An 18,340-nucleotide genomic window follows, 5' to 3' on the forward strand; every position below is an offset into this window, starting at 1 on the left:
CCACAAGACTACAACATGAAGGTGCTGTATTTACTTGACTGTAAGAGGAATTTGTTTTCTTTTAATTTTTAATCCAAAATAGAGGGTCATCTTAAGTTCAGTAAACAGAAACATGTAAAAACTACGCCATTTGAACAGTTTCTAAGAAGATAGATATCTGGCAACCATGCATACCTCAAAACCTGAAAACTCCCCAGGTATTTATTTACAGATATTTTGAAGGCAGTAGACAGTTTTTATCATGATTACTTTACAGCTTGAGTCGGCAGGAAAGAGGCTCAGAATGAGAGCTGTGAAATGAATGATGAGAAAAAATTACTCTAAAGAGGTGACTGTAGACAAATGATCACAAAGAAAGCCTTGATCCCATTTTTACTTCATAATATCCGTTCACGGTAGCATAATTGGTTGAGGCACTGTGGTACAAGCCAGAAGGTCACGAGATTGAATCCCGATGAGGTGGACTTTTTCAGTGTACCTAATCCTTCCAGCTGCTCTATGGCCCTGGGGTTGACTCAGCCTTTAACAGAAATGAGTACCAGGAATATTCCTGGAGGTAAAGGGCAGCTGGCGCGTAAGGCCATCTGTGAGCTAATTGTCTAGAAAATATGGGATCCTCACCATCTCACAACCCTATGGGCCTCCATGGCCTGTTACAGGGATACCTTTACTTTACTTACTTACTTTTACTAGCTGTTGCTAGGAGTCAGGATGGCTCAGTGTAGCAATGGACTATGGGCTGGATGGTTAGGGTTCAGTTCCTGGCAGGGGCAAGACTTTTCTCTTCACCATAGTGTCTAGACTGGCTCTGGGGCCTACCCAGCCTCCTCTCAAGTGGGTACTGGGGGTAAAGCATCTGGAGCATGAAGCTGACTACTCACCTCCATCTAATGCCAATGTCAAGGATGGTGGATCTATACCTCCACTCCACCACATGTCTTCATGGCATGGAGTTTAATTAATTAAGCACAGGGAAATCTTGAGCTACCTTAATAGGTATTACTGCTTGTTGCTTCCATCCAAACCTTTTCCTGTATAATGCTTAAGTTGCCTTTCCATCTGTTTCGTTCAGTGTATATAAGCACTTTGTGCAATATGCACCTACATGTGATTTGAAGAGGCATAGGCCTGGTACTGAAAGAGTTTCCATAAATATTCAGCACTGTTGTTAAATATGGGGTATTGATGATCGTGCTAGTCTCGTGGGTGATGAGCGACATACTATCAACTGCAAATACTGTACAGTAAACCCTCACTAATCCAGATTAATTCAGAAGGAGAGGATTAAGCAATAATCCACGTTAGTGAAGCTAAAGGTAGTCATAATAGACAAAAAAGAGGGCTTAGAACACAAATAAATGAAAAATTTATGATATAAGTAGTACCTATGAAAATAAAAACATATCACTGTAGAGCCCTTATTTAAAAACTGTAAAAAGACAAAACATTTATTCAACGTTAGAAGACTCAGAAATTGTACTTGTTTTTTAACATAATACTGCAGTTTTGAAGAAACTGTCAAGGTTAGAAGTCCACACCATAGCTGAAGCGGTTAGTTGCTGGCTTCCCACCATGGCAGCCTGGGTACGATCCCGGGTCTGGTCAAGTGGGATTTGTGGTGGACAAAGTGGTGCTGGGGCGGGTTTTCTCCGAGTACTTAAGTTTCTCCTGTCAATCTTCATTCCACCAAATTCTACATCACCGTAATCACCTGGGGCAGGTGCCATAGGCCAATCAGTGGCCGCCATGCCGAGTGGACCCAGCTGGACTCCACCCCCACTAACTGTCAAGATTTGTCTGAACAGACAAGTGATGCATCTGCCTTCATAAATGCCATGTGTCTTTTAACATATGTACTTGATTGTGAACAGCATTTTTCATATTTTGATCCAGATTAACTGTAGCCAGATTAGTTAGGGTTTACTGTATTGCATAGAAGGGGAAACAGTTTCTTCCTGCAGTAGGGTAATGTATGAACTGTTTCTAGACAAATCGGTGAAAACAGAATTTTTGTGATCATTTCCAGATGCTCAGCTGTAATAAATTCACTGAGGCATTATATTTTTGAAGAGTTTTATCCACTGAGATGTAACGCCATGTAGTTGTTGAAAATCAACCACTGTTTCAGAGGAAAATGTTGCCTCCATTTTGAGGGTAGAAGAATAAACCAAGCGTGAAGCAGGTAGCAAACAGAGCCTGCACTTTCCCATGATGTGTCAGTTGATTTCAAACAGACTACATGTCATTATGTCTCTTCACAATCAGCATTGCAAGAAACTTAAACTCTACATATTGTATTTTTGTTCATATGACAGAAATCGTACGATGCCATGTCAGGCATTTGCATGTTACGCCCAGTGTGGATCTCCCAGGCATGTTCTCAGCAGCGAAAGGGTCGAGCAGGTCGTACACGTCCAGGCATTTGTTATCACATGTTCTCCAGAATAAGATACAAAGCTATGCAGAAGTACCACACACCAGAGATCCTTAGAATGCCATTACAGGTGAGGGGAAAAGCTAGGAGATCATGGTAGAGAGCAGGCATGTCCAACTTCAAACAGACTGTGATCGACTTTTTAGTGTCAAAACTGCCAGTGATCCACCACCCCCTCCTATTGCCGTACCTCGCTTTAAGCACAAATATTGGTAAAAATAACACAACACATGATGTTTGTTGTAAAAGCAACATACCTTGAAAGTACAGACTACTTTAACACATATATCTGAATATAATCATATTATATTAAAGTGAATTTGCATGCTTTTCACGTATAATTTCCTTATAGGCCTATGAGATCGACCAAAAATCGTCCCGTGATCAACACATCGGACATGCCTGGTATAGAGTACTTTGTTGTAATATGAGTTACATAATGTTAATTTATATTAATACTGATAATTATGAATAGAAATTAGAACTACAAGAAGAAAATGAATTCAACAAGAATACTGTATTGAATCTTTGAAGAAAATATCTTGAAAGTAAAAATAATTATACAGTTGGAAGTTCTCACTGATAGGAGCAGGTGCTGCAAAGGTTGTTGTGACATAAATTTTTTAACATGATTTTGAGTAATTGATAAATATGCTCTGTGTATGCATTTAATTTGTTTCATGAATCACTTATACTGAAGTGTTCATTGTGCAGGAACTGTGCCTGCATACAAAACTTCTGGCACCTGCAAACACGCCAATCGCTGACTTCCTGGCACGAGCCATTGATCCGCCATCATCTCTTGTCACAAGGAATGCGGTACAGCTGCTAAAGGTGAGTCAGGTTTTGCAAAAATTCATGTGAAATCTGATCTTGATTTCTGGGTTCAGTGTATGTAGCCGATTGAATCAATCAGCAAAACTGGGCTCTCATTTATGTATTTACTTATTTATTTAGTAATGTATTGAAAATTGAGGAGGAAGTCTCACCATTGTTACATAAGCATTCACATGCATTCCCATATTCATTTTCAGTCCTACATGTTATTGAATAATTTGTTGAAGTTGATGTTTAATGCCAGCTACCATGAATAGCACAAATAGTGATTTGTAAACCATCTCCTTTAACTGCTGACTCATTTGTGATGTAACTAACTCCATGGAGCTGAGCCTTACTTGAGAAGCTGCCAGTCACTGACCTCAAGAATTTCCCAACATTTGAAGGAACCCGAAGATTCATTGCCATGGTTACAAGAGTCCTCCACTGCTGCCTATCATGAGCCAGAGCAGTCCAGTCCATACTATCCCATCATATTTCTCTTTAGATCGATTTTAATATTATCCTTTATGTATAGGTCTTCTTAGTGGTCCATTTGTGATGTACTTGCATAATTTAAGTTCATGCATTGTGTTAACACGCATCAGTTCAGTGTTACAGTAAACCGACATTGCGTAATTCCAGGCCTTTCATCTTACTCATACATTAAACCCTCATTAATCTGGTTACAGTTAATCCAGATGTCAGATAATCCAGATCAGAATAAGAAAAATGCTGTTCACAGTCAAGTTCATGTGTTAAAAGGCACATGGCATTTAGGAAGGCAGATGAGTCACTTGTCTGTTCAGACAAAACTTGACAGTTTATTTAGACCTGCATTATTACGTTCAAAAAAAAAGTACAACTTCTGAGTCTTCTATTGATGAATAAATTTCTTGTCTTTCTGTAGTTTTTAATAAAGGCTTGTGCAGTGATATTTTTGTATTTATTTTCATCAGCACTACTTATATCATTAAATTATCCATTTGTGTTCCAAGTGGTTTTTTAGGGCTACCTTTTGCTTCACCAATCTGGATGATCCCTCCCTGCCAGTTACTCTGGATTAGTGAGGATTTACTCTCTTATTTTTTCATTCATTCAGTTAGAATTCAGTTAGTTCTAGAAAATGTGAATAGTATAAACTTTTTGGGTGTGGAAATAGACAGCACCTTGAGTTGGGATGTTTATATCGATAGAACCTGCAGTCGAATTAGTCGTAACTTGTTTTTATTAAATAGACTTGCTAAATTATTAGACCTAAAGGGCAGAAGAATGTTGTATTATGGCTTGATCTTCCCCTTTTTATCATATGGAATTGTAGTATGGGGAAACAGTGCTAAGGCACTTACTAAAAGAATTTTTATTCTTCAAAAAAGAGCCGTACGGTACACTGCTGGGCTAAAACCCTTAGAATCTTGCAGAGACAGTTTCATACAACTAAAGATTTTAACATTATATTCAATGTACATATTTCAAACCATTTTATATGCAACTAATAAGTGTAACTGTACGGTAAATAAACAAGTACACACTCACAATACTAGAAACAAAAATGACTACCATAAATGGGTGCATAACTTGGAACTTTATAACAGCAAACCTTCCGTTGCTGGCTGTATCTTTTATAATAAATTACCCAATAGTATTAAACAGCTTGACAATAAAAACCAGTTTATAAGGGAACTTAAGAATTTGCTCATAAATAGATGCTACTACTCAATTGATGACTATATGAATGATAAATTCTGTAATGCTGGATAGTTATATATGCTGCATGTGATATTGCATTACATATTTTGTGAATTTGTTGGTTTATAATTTGTTGTAATTTTGTTGGTTTTATAACTCGTTTCATGAGATATGGCCTACTTTAATGTAGTCTGATCTGTGGTATGGGTAAATATGAATTAATTAATGTATAGATAATTCTGAATTATTGGAATTGTTACATGTTTGATGTAAATACTCATTGCATATTTGCGCGTTTATTGGTTTTGATCTTATTGCATCTTGCTAATTTTATAATTTATTTGAGTGAATGAATGTTTTTATAAATTCTGTTATGCTGCATATTGATATATGCTAGATATGATAGTCATTACATATTTTGTGATTTTATTTGTTATGAATTCTCGCACCTTGCTAATTTTATAATTTATTACTTGTGGCATGTTCTACACCTGTGTGGTCCGATCTATGGATAGTAAATATTGAATATATGAATGTATGGATAAACTATGATATATTAGATTATGATACATGCTAGATGTAAGTAATCATTACATATCTTGTGTGTTTACTGGTTTAGAATCTACTGTATTTTGTTAATTTTATATTTTATATTATGTGACGTGTCCTATATCAATGTAATCTGATCTACAGGATGAATAAACATGAATGAATGAAAAATGAATTTAGTATTGAGGGGGTGGGTTTCCCCATGCACCACGACTGATAGTCTATTGTACGTCCCCCTTTTTAATTTCTACTGTCTCCATCCCCTACTGGTACTGGTGCTCGCTATCAGCCCCTTTCTGCCAGCGAGGTTTCTACCCTCTACTTGGCAGTGGTATCTAATAGTTAGTCCCTTTCTGTCATTGAGGTCGTCCCTCCTCTGGCAGTGGTACCCAATACTTCCCTATCTACCGGAGGCATTGGAAACTACTTGGGTGGGAAATTTTTGGCCTAATTTAGCTCAGAGGTCTCCTAGAGACATGAGGTTCTTATACGTGCCGTAAATCTATGACACGGGACCCACAGCTTGAAGTCCCTCCCGGAGGACTTCTTCCCTGAATTTTTCCGCCCTTAAAAATTCCACGACCTCGGCCGGATTTTTGAACCCGCGTACCTTGAGTCATGAGGTGGGAACGTTACCCCTAGACTACGGAGGCCGCTTTTTCATTCATAGAAGGATTCTTGATTTATTTAACTACGCCTTCAACAGCTCATTTTATGTGCTTACAGCATTAGATGGTAGAGTGACTAGTGAGCAGTGCATTGAAAAGATGTGGAAGGAATCGGTTGTGGCCTAATTCCTGGAGCAACTGAGGACAGCCATGAAATATCTCAGTCAGCTAGCCAGTTTGTGGCCTGAAACTTGAACCTGCTTCTCTTGCACAAAGCAGAAGTGCTACCAACTCACACACTACACTTGATAATTGTTCTTTGGCCCACTTTCCTTATTTAAAAAAAAAACAAAAACAAAAACAGAAGAAGGCTTGTGAGATCACCCTGCTGTGTGTCTATGTAACTGCCCCAGAATGTCATCATTTTATGTGTGGTCCATGTTATATGAAAGGAAATTAGGCAATTAGTTGTTCCCAGAACTTCTTGGTAATGCTGATTTATTGCCACCATAGGTCTGTTGCTTTTGCACCGATCATAGTTAGAAATTACTTTCCTTGTGTTTCATTTCATATAGCAAATTTGTATCAGTTTGAGCTACATATTATATCATATAAATGTTATAAGGTGTGAGTCTTCTAAGAATATTATTGTTATTTAAGTTGAACTCATTGTAGAATGAGGATCATATAGATCTGATGCAAACTAAAAGTTACAGACTTCACGGCTTAGTGTAGAGACTCAGTATTAAGTTTCATTGAGTTCTATTCAGTAGTTTTGAAGTTGAAACTTACAGACAAGTAGACACAATGTTTCCAGTGAAACTTTTGATGTAACCAAATACTGACTGTGGCATTTCGCTGTTGAATGTGATGGTTAGTGTTTTTAATATTGATGTCAGTGGTTGAAACAGATTGACAGGCACACATGCATCTTATTGGCCAGTTCCAGAACAGGAAGTTTTTTCCTTCAGATCACAATAATCTGTGTGAAACATGACTACTGTTTATAGAGTATTCAGTATAGCTCGGTCAGACAGGGCTGTGGACTGGACAGCCAGAGTTCGATTGCAAGCAAGGGTTAGAGATTTTTCTCTTTTCCACAGCATCCAGTCTGGCTATGGGGTCTACCCAGCCTCCTATCTGGGTGGTACCAGGGGTTCCTTCCCCAGGGTTAAACTGGAGATATCATGATACTGACCGGTCACTTCTACGAAGATGATGAGCTATACCTGCATTCCCCCATATCTTTTCGTGGCGTGATACTTAATTAAACATGGGGACAGCTTTACTTTCTTTACTTTTAGTTGTTTAAGGAAGACTTATTTCTAATCAGATTTTATTTTTATTCATGTCACTACTTAATATATAAATATTGTGACCATCTTCTAAATATTTTTTTTCTGTTACTTTAATGTACTGTACTGTAGGAGAATTGGAGCTGGGTTAGCTCTGTAGATATAGTGACAGGCTGTGGGCTGGATGACTTCAGTTTGATTCCTGGTGCAAGAGATTTTTCCCTACTTCACAGGGTCCAGACTGACTCTGTGGGGCCTGGTTACTGGGGGTAAAGTTGCCAGGGCATAAATCTGGCCATTCACCTCCATCTAGTGCTGAGATAAAAATGGTGGAGATGTATATACACATTGTGTTTAATTAGGAACAGGAAAACATAACCTTTTTCTTTTACTGTAGAAGAATTTGAGAAATTTTGGCTTAGGTGTGTTAAAACGAGAACATTGTTATATAATTTGTAACTGTAGCCTTACGTCATTTTCCACATCTGTCCAGCTTTTACTTTCTATTTGCCTTTTTTAGACGATTGATGCGTTGGATTCGTGGGAGGACCTGACGGAACTTGGCCACCGTGTGCTGGATCTGCCAGTTGAACCTCGACTTGGCAAGATGCTATTGTATTCTGTGGTGCTGAAGTGCCTGGACCCAGTGCTTACAATTGTCTGCTGCTTAGCATACAGGTTAATCATTTTTAAGAAACTGATTACAGTTTTGAACATTATTCAGGCAATGTAGGATTTTAGATTCTCTCAGCTGTGGTCATGAAGTGTTCTAAACATATAAATATGGTGCATGAAGAAAGAAAGCATCGGTATCTTTGCACTGCTACCTGTTGAATATGGTTAGAACTGCTTTGTTGTATAAAAGTACAGTAATTCCTTGTATAATTATTGCAGGCCAAATTTTGAAACTTATGGGTGTCAGAATGCAACTATTACACACATAGAAAAGGTCTTTAAAACTGTTATCTGTTTGCAAGAGCATCACTGAAAACATATAGAATATGCTCACAGATTCTGTGCAGTTTGAAACTATTTCGCTTAATTTATTGTGCTATGCAACATGTTTTTGGGGGCATGCGGTAGCATAGTTGGTTGAGGGGCTATGCTACAAGCCGGAAGGTCGCGGGTTCAAGTCCCGATGAGGTCATTGGATTTTATTCAATTGACCTAATCCTTCCAGCCACACTATGGCCCTGGGGTCGACTTAGCCTCTAACAGAAATGAGTACCAGGAATTAATTAAATAATTTTCCTGTGGAGTAAAGTGCGGCCAGTGCGTAAGGCTGACAGCTTACCACCATCTTTGAGCCGAATGTCTAGATAATGTGGGACCCTCAGCGTCTCACAACCCTATATGCCTTCACGGCATGGTACAGGGATAGCTTTACTTTTTTACTTTTTATATGCAATATGTTTCCAGCCAACAGAACAATTGTTCAGATTGTATAAACTTGTTTCTTTTATGATAGGGATCCTTTCATCTTGCCTGCACAACCATCACAAAAGCGTGCTTGCTTCTTGAGCAGGAAGAAATTAGCTGCCGGAACATACAGTGACCATATGGCTTTGCTCCGAGCATTCCAGGTAAGTACCGGTAGTCTGATAGTGTGATTCCATCATTTCAGAGACAACGGCAAGTGCCCTCAAGTTAGCACACATTTTCCAGAAGCCTCCAGTGTTGTACTTACAGAATGAGCCAAAAGTTCCTGTATGTAAATTAAAATACATTTCTCATACTTCAATTACAATACATGTTGGAAATGGCTCCTACCTACTTGTAGACCCTCATTTACATGTCTTGCTTGCAGATGCACACGACAGTTCAATTGGCAGGATGTTCATTATGAAATTTACGATGGCTTCCTTCGTTTGAAGGAAGATTGTCTCTGTAATACTGCGCCTTTCATTACTCTCCACATGGGGTGCAGGATCAGATGATCGTGGTGGCCAAATGTTTTTAGAAAATATTCTGTCCCTCAACACATTGTGCAGTAGCATCGTGGAAATATGAGTTGTATTTTCATTAACACTATCCTACGGGCAATTTCATCTTCATTTAAATCTCCATCAAAAGGGTGTGGTAAAAGAATTACTTCACAATAACATTTCAAGTTGATAGTGCCATTGAAGTGTTCGGGACCAATTATCCAATTTTGTGATATGGTGCACCACACACCAACCTTCTGATTGTGTAATGGTGTGTCCTTGATCTCATGTGAATTAATCGGTGACCAAATTCGGCTGTTTTGGCTGTTGGCATAAATGAAACCATGCCTGCACAGTAAAAAATGTGGCATACAGAATATCCACTGTGTTGGCAGTAATTGTGTTCTGAAACCATTGGAAGTATTCCACGTCCTCGATATTGTCCATTTGTTTCAATCCATGGGCTGATGTTGTCTTGTAGAGCTGCAGGTGCATATGCCTTGTCATCACGCTCTGAGTTGTACATATTGTGTGGGAGACCTCAGCTACCCTTTCCCTCTTCTGCTACCATCTGCTGTAAATTTGACGTTAGCCTCAAAATTTCTTTTGCAGGCTGCATCTGTCACCCAGACTGGCATTTTATTAGCCATGACTGACACACTGTTGTTCTGAAATCAGTTACAAGATCTCCAGGTTTTGTTTCCGTTAGGCCTGGCAGCGTGCACGTTCAGATGGCTGGGAACGTGTATTCTGTGAGAAGAATTTCATTTCTGCTGCAACGATGGAGATGGTGGTAGGAATGAGGATGCAGCTGCTAGGGCAGTTGCGAGCTTCGGGATTTGTTCGAGTCCGAGGTAGCGGTGACATTCGTGATCTGAACAACAATTCTGATAACTGGGCTGTTGTGAAGGCTGCCCTATGTGCTGGAATGTATCCGAACCTCCTCCGAGTGGATCGGGAACATCTCCAACTGAGAGCACTGTAAGTTCATTTATTTTAGAGTTTTTTCCAAGTTTTGAGCTTCTGATATGTGTAAAAGACATTATAGAATGTATCTCATGATTGTGTTCCTATAAACAGCAGCATGTGTCAAAACAATCTAATTCATGCATTTTTACCATATATTTATGTATTATAAGGGAGAATCAGTTCCGAGGTCAGATTTTTAGACTCGTGAACCTGACGTAAGCATCACTTACTTAACAGATTATTATTACATGTAAACATTTAAAATTTATTAGCCAAAACATATTATTCATCAAGCCAGAGACTGAAGTCAAAGTCACGTTACAAATGACGGTCAGTCAGTCAGTAAGTCTTGGCGTTGAGCCCCATCTGGGGCTTATGACCAGATATTTATTACTGTTCGACAATTATGGTTTTGTTTCTGTTGGGCACCCTCTCTGGCGAGAGGACAGGTTTGTCTTTCTCGAGTCCCATTCCGTTGGGACTTGTGACCATGTTTTACTGTCTCAGATTTGAGACTTCCCTTTTCATTGCCTCCTACAACTCGCAGGGTCACAGTGGAGGTATTCGACCCCATTTCCACATGGGTTTGAGAGACTGAAGTCTTGACAGACATCCATATATATATATTTCCATCGCAACGCAACACACAATTGTTACACTTTAATCTTTATACACGACATGGTTTCAATCATATACAGCCATCATCAGGTGTCATCATTATGCTGAACTGTTCACTGCAATGCTTGTCTTGATTTTAAATTAAAATTAAAATTCAAACTAAAGTAGGTCCCCCTGTTGGATTTCGTAAAAGCTGTTTCAACCTCCTTGTGGGATATATTAGCGTAATCTGTAGCAGTGCAAGCACGTTTTGTGTAGTTCATTGATGCTGGTGTATACATTGATTTCTTTTATATATGTCTCTTTGGGTGCAGACCCATTACCCTGCTTGTGTAGTATGTTGTTTTCTCTTGTGTGTGTGCAAGCAGTGCAGTAAACAATTTTGGATAACGAGGACACCTGATGGCCATATATGACCAAAACATGTCATGAATGAAGATTAAAGTGACTAACAATCTTGTGTTGCATTGTGGTGGAAATATATATATGCTGTAAGTAAAGTAAAGCTATCCCTGTAGCAGGCCGTGAAGGCCCATAGGGTTGTGAGACGTTAAGGGTCCCACACTATCTAGATGATCGGCTCAGAGATGGCAGTAAGGTTGTCAGCCTTACGCGCCGGCCGCGCTCTACTCCCCAGGAAAATTATTTATTTAATTCCTGGTACTCATTTCTGTTAGAGACTGAGTGAACCCCAGGGCCATAGTGCTGCTGGAAGGATTAGGTCAATTGAAAAAATCCATTGACCTCATCAGTATTTGAACCCGCGACCTTCCGACTTGTAGCATAGTGCCTTAACCACTACGCTACTGCGTGCCCCATATATATGCTGTATATCGATGAAATAAATGATAATGCAACAGGATGCTGAAATGCAGTATTAGACAGTAGCTTCTTCTCTTGACAAATTTCATTGTAGAAAAGCTAACTATCACAAAGATCTCAACCAAACTGGATCCATCAGACATCTGTTTTATTATACTGGATGCATGTCCTGGTCCACTCTCTTACCATTTGTTACCCTGACCCAGTCAGGTCATCCCTGTGAGATTCTAGCTTGTGTGCCACTTCATCAAAGCCAATCTTTGGCAGTTCCACAGCCTGAAGCTTCACATCAGGAGCACTGGAAAATTGCTAACTGCTCTGAATGCAGTCCAGCCATATGCCGTGTCACAGACCGTTCATTGTACCTTAAGGATCTCTTCAAGTGATGCCCTGGTGTTTCTTTGGCTTTCTTCTGGGTTATATTTGGTGACATGAAAATTAGTTGTAGGACTGCACTGTCAACCAGATCTTCGCTGCTAACAGGATGGAAAGTACGTTGTTCACGTTCAGTTCCCTGTTGCTTCTTACATTCCTCATTAAAGACAGAGAAGGAAGACACATGCTCCAGCCCTGAGACCAGGGTGCTGTCATCTGCACTTTCTTGTCAGAAGACTGAACTGTAAGGAGATGAATATTGGTGTACCCCTTCAGTGCCCCTTTGTTCTCTCAATTGTACACAAAAAGGGCTTTCAGCTCTGTGTCTCCTGCACTGTCATATTTTATGCCCAGTACACTTTTTCCATAAGTTTATGGTTTTTAAGATATGCAGACAATAATAAAATGAATGCATGAAAATTGTTTCACAAAATAACATTTCCCATCTAGTTTGTAGTGGTTATGGAACAGATTTACATTTTTTAATTATGTATACATAACCTCTTATAGCTGCAATGCACGGCATATTACAAACCACCCTTTAACAATCAAAATTCGGCCCACAGTTTCCAGAGTGACTGACTTGTACATACCATATGTTACAGCCCAGTTCTGAACACAACAGAGTCACTGGATGCTTTATGCATAGTAATGCTTTTCATTAGTTGGAAATGGTAATGCCATCTTTCAGAGCATTGAAAGTTTTGATCTGTAAGTATGTTGCAAAATTGTTGGTTTTTGCCCATATCATTGATCCAGTAACTGGTTTGGAAGCTGATCTTTCCTGGCAATACCGCACTTCAAATCTTCATGGTCTGCATTCTGTATTTGTTTCTGTGACACTGGTCTACTGTCACATAAAACAGCTAATCATATTGTCACATGTTGGTGACTAGACACAGACACTTATAACTTGTAATTACAAATAATTAGAATGGTCTCGCTAATTTACACACACTATAAATTACTATAACTACACCACACACCTCTTTTTGATATTCTTCTGTCACTAGTCATTGCTAGGTAGTGGCAGCTAACAATGGAGAGTCCTCATGGCCAACCACAAATTGCCATTAATCACTTGTGATGTGTGACTGAATAACTGCTGCTGCTGCTGCTGCTGCTGACCCTCATTACATAGTCTTCATGGAGACCACACATAAAACACCATGTCCTCTATTCTTGTGACAGTATCTGTTGCCCCAGAAACATGTTTAGCCTGCTGCTGACTAGCCGTGACCACCTCTACTCACACCACTAGTCCGGCTTTCAGCCATCATGTCACAGTCTTTAAAATGACAAATGATGCCAAAAAAGACTGTTCATGTAGTCCTCCTGCATTGCCGCATGATAACTTACTGACTTCACAGAGATACTACTATAAGCTTCATATTCAAGCCTAAGCACTTTCGGTACCATAATTAGGCCTTCAGTGTTAACATAGAGCGCAGTCACAAAATATTTCGCAAGTGTTGTTTGCTAGCCAAATGGTGCGATGCGGAATGAAGCAACAGAAGAGATCAGATGACATCATAGATGGACATCACTGATTGCCTAGAACGTGGGGGTATCCAACCCTGAAATCATCAAGTTACAATAAATATGGTCCTAATAGCATCATCCCTTACTTCAGCTATACAACTTTATGATGAGTTGGCCAGTGCTTTTTGATCACATTAGAACATCTGTTCATGTGAGTGCCCAGCAGTTCTGCTTGAAGCTGATTAAATTATTTGTCAGATTTTGGTGTAGAGTTGCATCTCTCAGACAAAAGAGAGAAGCAGGCTGTGGTTTAGCAGTACCTTTACAGGAGGCTACCTATCACTAGCGTTAGCAACAAAACTAAAAGTACAGCCAACGAAAAAGGTTGCTAAAAAGAATTACAGTTGGTTAGAAATCATTAATAGTAATGAAAATGTTGCAAAAACCTTCATTCTGTACTAGATTTTTCAATATGTTCAAGGTTATTAAATTTATGGTACCATTGATTTTTGTCTTCATTGAAGTTCTCATTATAAGCCACTTCCATTCAATTGTGTTCCATTTCTATATTTAACAAAATAAAATAATTCTCTGTTTCCTGGTTTCTGACTTGCTTTGCAATGATAGATTTGTATCTGCAATAAATGGACATAAAAGCCAGTCAGTATAATATATATATATAAATGAATATTTATAAAAACAGTGTGATGTAAAAAAACTTCATACTTTATGTTCCAGTGTACAAAGAATATTAAAAGACCCAGCTAAACTTTAGGACAGTATAAAACCAATAATTACAAATACAGTATTGTAATAAATGTAAAAGAGAAGGATTAGAGAATGTATGGTCCTAGAGCACATAATTAGAACAGTTTTAGTGAGAAGCTGCATTAGTGATATGCTCTAGAACTCCAACATGAGACACTTGACACCAAACCTCAATTTTGCCAAAATTGTTGTCACATGTATTTGTGAATATAGGCAGGGTTTTGGGTTGGATGATTACATTTCTTGACACCTTATACATTCAGCTCGGAACTACAGGTAATACAGCACTATCTCTGATCTACACACTTAATAGAGTTTATTATTATACATTCACTAGGTTTCTCAGCCTTCACTAGTCATATCCTGGCAGCAAATTTATAACAGTCTCACTGTAACTTCAAATCACACATGAAGTCTTCTTTGCACAGCCGAATTCCTTTCTTGCCATTGTGCTACTGCCAATTCCTGTGCTCCCAAGCTCATGTCCTGGCAGAATAGCGTCTCAACTGGTCTAAACTAATTCAAACGACCTTCTTTGGCCCTTTATAACCCTTCAGCACAGACCACTCATAAAACACAGCCTCTTTGTTGAGAAGGATTGTTTACTGGTCCACTGTCTAGCACTGGACATCTGTTGTTGCGTGCATATGCTTTTGCAGGAATGTGTTTGCTGAGTCGTTGCCTAGCAGTCTGTCTATACGTCACTTTATTATTCAGATGTAGTTAACATGTGTTTGTCTTTTGCAGGAAAGAATTCAAAGTTACATTCCACCCCTCATCAACCTTACATGACTGCCCCAAATCAGCTCGTACATCAGTGGCTGCATCACATTCAGCAACGGTGGAGGGTCTTCCATCAGACTGGCTCATTTATGAAGAGATTAGCCGCTCGGGGCGATTCTGTCATGCTCGCTGCTGCACTCTGGTCACGCCTATTACAGTTGCTCTCTTTGCTGGACCAGCACGAATGCCACTGGATGCTGTGTCAGAAGCAGAAAGTGAGCATGGCAAGTAAACATGTGCATGAAAATTAGTTTTGCAGAGGTTTTGTTAAGTTTAAATAAGAAGAGAATAGTCTTCTATGATGTGATGCTAGAACCTTTTGTCTTCCTGTCTCCTGTCTAAGAATGTAAAAATTAGATTATACAAAACAAAATTTTTGCCTGTGTGGTTTTGTATATATGTGAAACTTAACCTCTGGCATTAAGGGAAGAACATAGACTCAGGGTGTTTGAGAACAGGGTGCTGAGGAGAATATTTGGACTGAAGAGGGATGAAGTGACAGGAGGGCAGAGAAAACTGCATAACGAGAAGCTTCATAACTTGTACTCTTCTCCAAGTATAATTAGAATGAACAAGTCAATGAGGATGGGATTGGCAGGTCATGTAGCATGCATGGCTCGGAGAGAAGTACATATAAAATTTTGGTGGGAAAGCAAGAAGGAGAGTGACCACTAGGAAAGTGACAATATTAAAATGGATCTTCAATAGATAGTATAGCATGGTATGAACTTCATTGATCTTGCTGAGGATAGGGACCAGTGGAAGGCTGTTATGAACATGTTAATTAATCTCTGTGTTCCATAGAATGTTCGGAAATACTTGAGCAACTGGGCAGCAGGTGGCTTCTCAAGAAGGATTCAACCCCATAGAGTTAGATAATTAGTTAATAGACGTAATATTCCATGAGAGTTTTAATGGGCTGCATAACACAGATTGTTAGCAAAATTGTGGCTATTGTATCGGCCCATTTCTGAAAGCTAATTCCAAACCTGTATGTAAAGATAGAATTATCGTGTGAAGTATAATGTGGCTGGAACTGTTGCATGATGCATTTCTCTTTAAGTTCACCATAAAATTTATTAAATGTTCTTATACCATTGACCTTATTTTAGTGTGTAATTGGAAAGTTACTGTTATTACTGTAAAATAATGATATAGTTGCAGTGCACTTGAAGTGTTGAACACTCTACTGGTCCTCAGTGCATTGGTGTTTTGATGTTAATAGGCAGTTAATAAGTTTTCAGTGGTATTCCTCTCTCTGTGTGGTTGTCTGTTTGTTGTTGTTATGTGCCCAGGTTTGATTTAATTCATGCACTGTCTTTCCATATTTTCCCTCCGGTTGTCATTTGTGGACCGTGCTGTATGTTCTGTCTGTGAGTTTATTAATTGCATTGTTTGGAAGATGCTGGTTGTAGTTGTCAATATAAGGCTGAGTCAGCCATTTGTTGCTACCAGTATATTCTCATATATTTAAGTCTTGTAAAGTAACCCACAAAAAATTATTGAAACCTCAAAAAACAGTATTTTATTTTTTAGTCGATCATTTAATGATGCTATCAGTATGAAGATTATGTACCATCAATGATAGGATGCTTAATGAATGTGATGCAGTTAGTGAAATGAGAATCGTTAGGGGAAACTGAATAACTTCAAGAAAATCCACCTCGTTGCCACTGTGTCCACCACAGCTTTCATGTGACCTGATCTGGCCAGTGCTGTGGGAAGTCAGTGTCAAAACAGTGTGACAGTAGCAAAATTAGGAAAAAAAAACTAAACCAAAGAATAGATACAGAAGAAATAAGGTGAGGCTGTGTTCATGTTAGCTATTTATTTTCCCTCTTATTAACACAGGTTTCATTAACGTTTCAGTGGTCACGTAGTTATTGCCGTACTGTCATAAATCATTCACTTGTTTCTTTATTAATAGAACATGTTTCAGCTTCACATGGTCGTCATCAGGTACATTGTGGCATGTAGACCCATTGCTAGGCAGTGACTGCAAGATAAGCAACTATACAACAGCCATTGCTAAGTAATGATTGTGCAAACAAGCATGTTTCCATGGCAATAATGGGACTGCAACAGAGGAACTGTGTTTTCTGTTTGGTTCATGTTGAGATGTTTTGAAGAGCAAGTTAGTGACTGGGAAGTGAAGAATTTTTTGGTGAGTTAGTGAGTTCATTAGAGGACTGCTGCAGTTCAGTCATGGTGAGCCGTTTCTGTGAGAAGCTGATATCTAATGCCAAGGATCATTCAGGAACCCAAAGGAGGTGGGGGGAGAAACTGGGATAGCGCAATTGGTATAACGACTGGCTATGGGCTGCACAATCGAGTTGGAGTTCACATCCTGGTAGGGGCAAAAATTTTCTCTTTTCTCTATCGTCCAGGCCAGTTCTGGGGCTCACCTATCCTCTTGCCCAATGGATAGCGGGGACTGTTTCCCCGGAGATTAAGTTGCCATGGTGTGAAGCAGACCATTCACCTTCAACTAATGCTGAGGTCAAGAAAAGTGGATCTGTACATGCACACCCCCACACACCTTCATGGCATAGTGTTTAATTAGTTAAGCACAAGGAAGAGGAACATCTGCTATTGGAAGCTGTTACTAAGCAGCGGCAAGTGAAGACATGGCTGTGGACACGCGGGTGTATGTGCGCACACGTGTGTGTGTGTTTTGGAAGTTCATTCACTGTCTAATCCTCCAATCAAGGATCAGTTAAAATTAATTAAAAGTTGAACATACATAATTAGTTACAGTATGTTTAAAATTAAAGTAAATAATTAGTGCAAGTTTTCCTTTTTCAAAATTGAACACTATAGCGCACTTCTCATGTTTCCATATATGGTGTAGTTTTGCATTGTCAGTGTTTTGTTTTTGCTGTGTGTATGGTGTTATTGCTACGTATCTACACTAGATATGTGGTATAACATCATTATTGGGCACATGGTAGCGTAGTTGGTTGAGGCAGTATGCTACAAGCTAGAAGATCCCGGGTTCAAGTGCCGATGAAGTGTATTTTTTTCAGTTGACTTAATCTTTCTAGTGACACTATGGCCCTATGGTTGACTCAGCCTCTAACAGAAATGAATCCCAGGAATCTTCCTGGGGGTAAAGGGTGGTCAGCACATATGGCTGACAACCTAGCGCCATCTGTGAGCTTATTGTCTAGAGAAAATGTGGGAGCATCAACATCTCACAGCCCAATG

General features: G+C 39.2%; 1 protein-coding gene across 5 annotated transcripts in view; it reads left to right on the top strand.

Moving 5' to 3' along the window:
- Window positions 1-18,340, top strand: part of LOC111861868 (3'-5' RNA helicase YTHDC2) — a 95,600-nt gene that overhangs the window by 50,333 nt on the left and 26,927 nt on the right. For 4 of the 5 annotated variants that reach the window (XM_023846796.2, XM_023846792.2, XM_023846794.2 and 1 more), the window contains exons 15-20: window positions 2,316-2,504; window positions 3,149-3,268; window positions 7,912-8,069; window positions 8,860-8,974; window positions 10,026-10,297; window positions 15,098-15,357. In XM_023846796.2, coding sequence (XP_023702564.1) covers window positions 2,316-2,504; window positions 3,149-3,268; window positions 7,912-8,069; window positions 8,860-8,974; window positions 10,026-10,297; window positions 15,098-15,357 — 1,114 coding nt within the window. The remainder of the gene's footprint in view (window positions 1-2,315; window positions 2,505-3,148; window positions 3,269-7,911; window positions 8,070-8,859; window positions 8,975-10,025; window positions 10,298-15,097; window positions 15,358-18,340) is intronic. The other variant, XM_023846795.2, reaches the window with a different exon arrangement.

The sequence above is a fragment of the Cryptotermes secundus genome, unplaced genomic scaffold (assembly GCF_002891405.2).
Source record: "Cryptotermes secundus unplaced genomic scaffold, Csec_1.0 scaffold1258, whole genome shotgun sequence".
Classification (NCBI taxonomy): Eukaryota; Metazoa; Arthropoda; class Insecta; order Blattodea; family Kalotermitidae; genus Cryptotermes; species Cryptotermes secundus.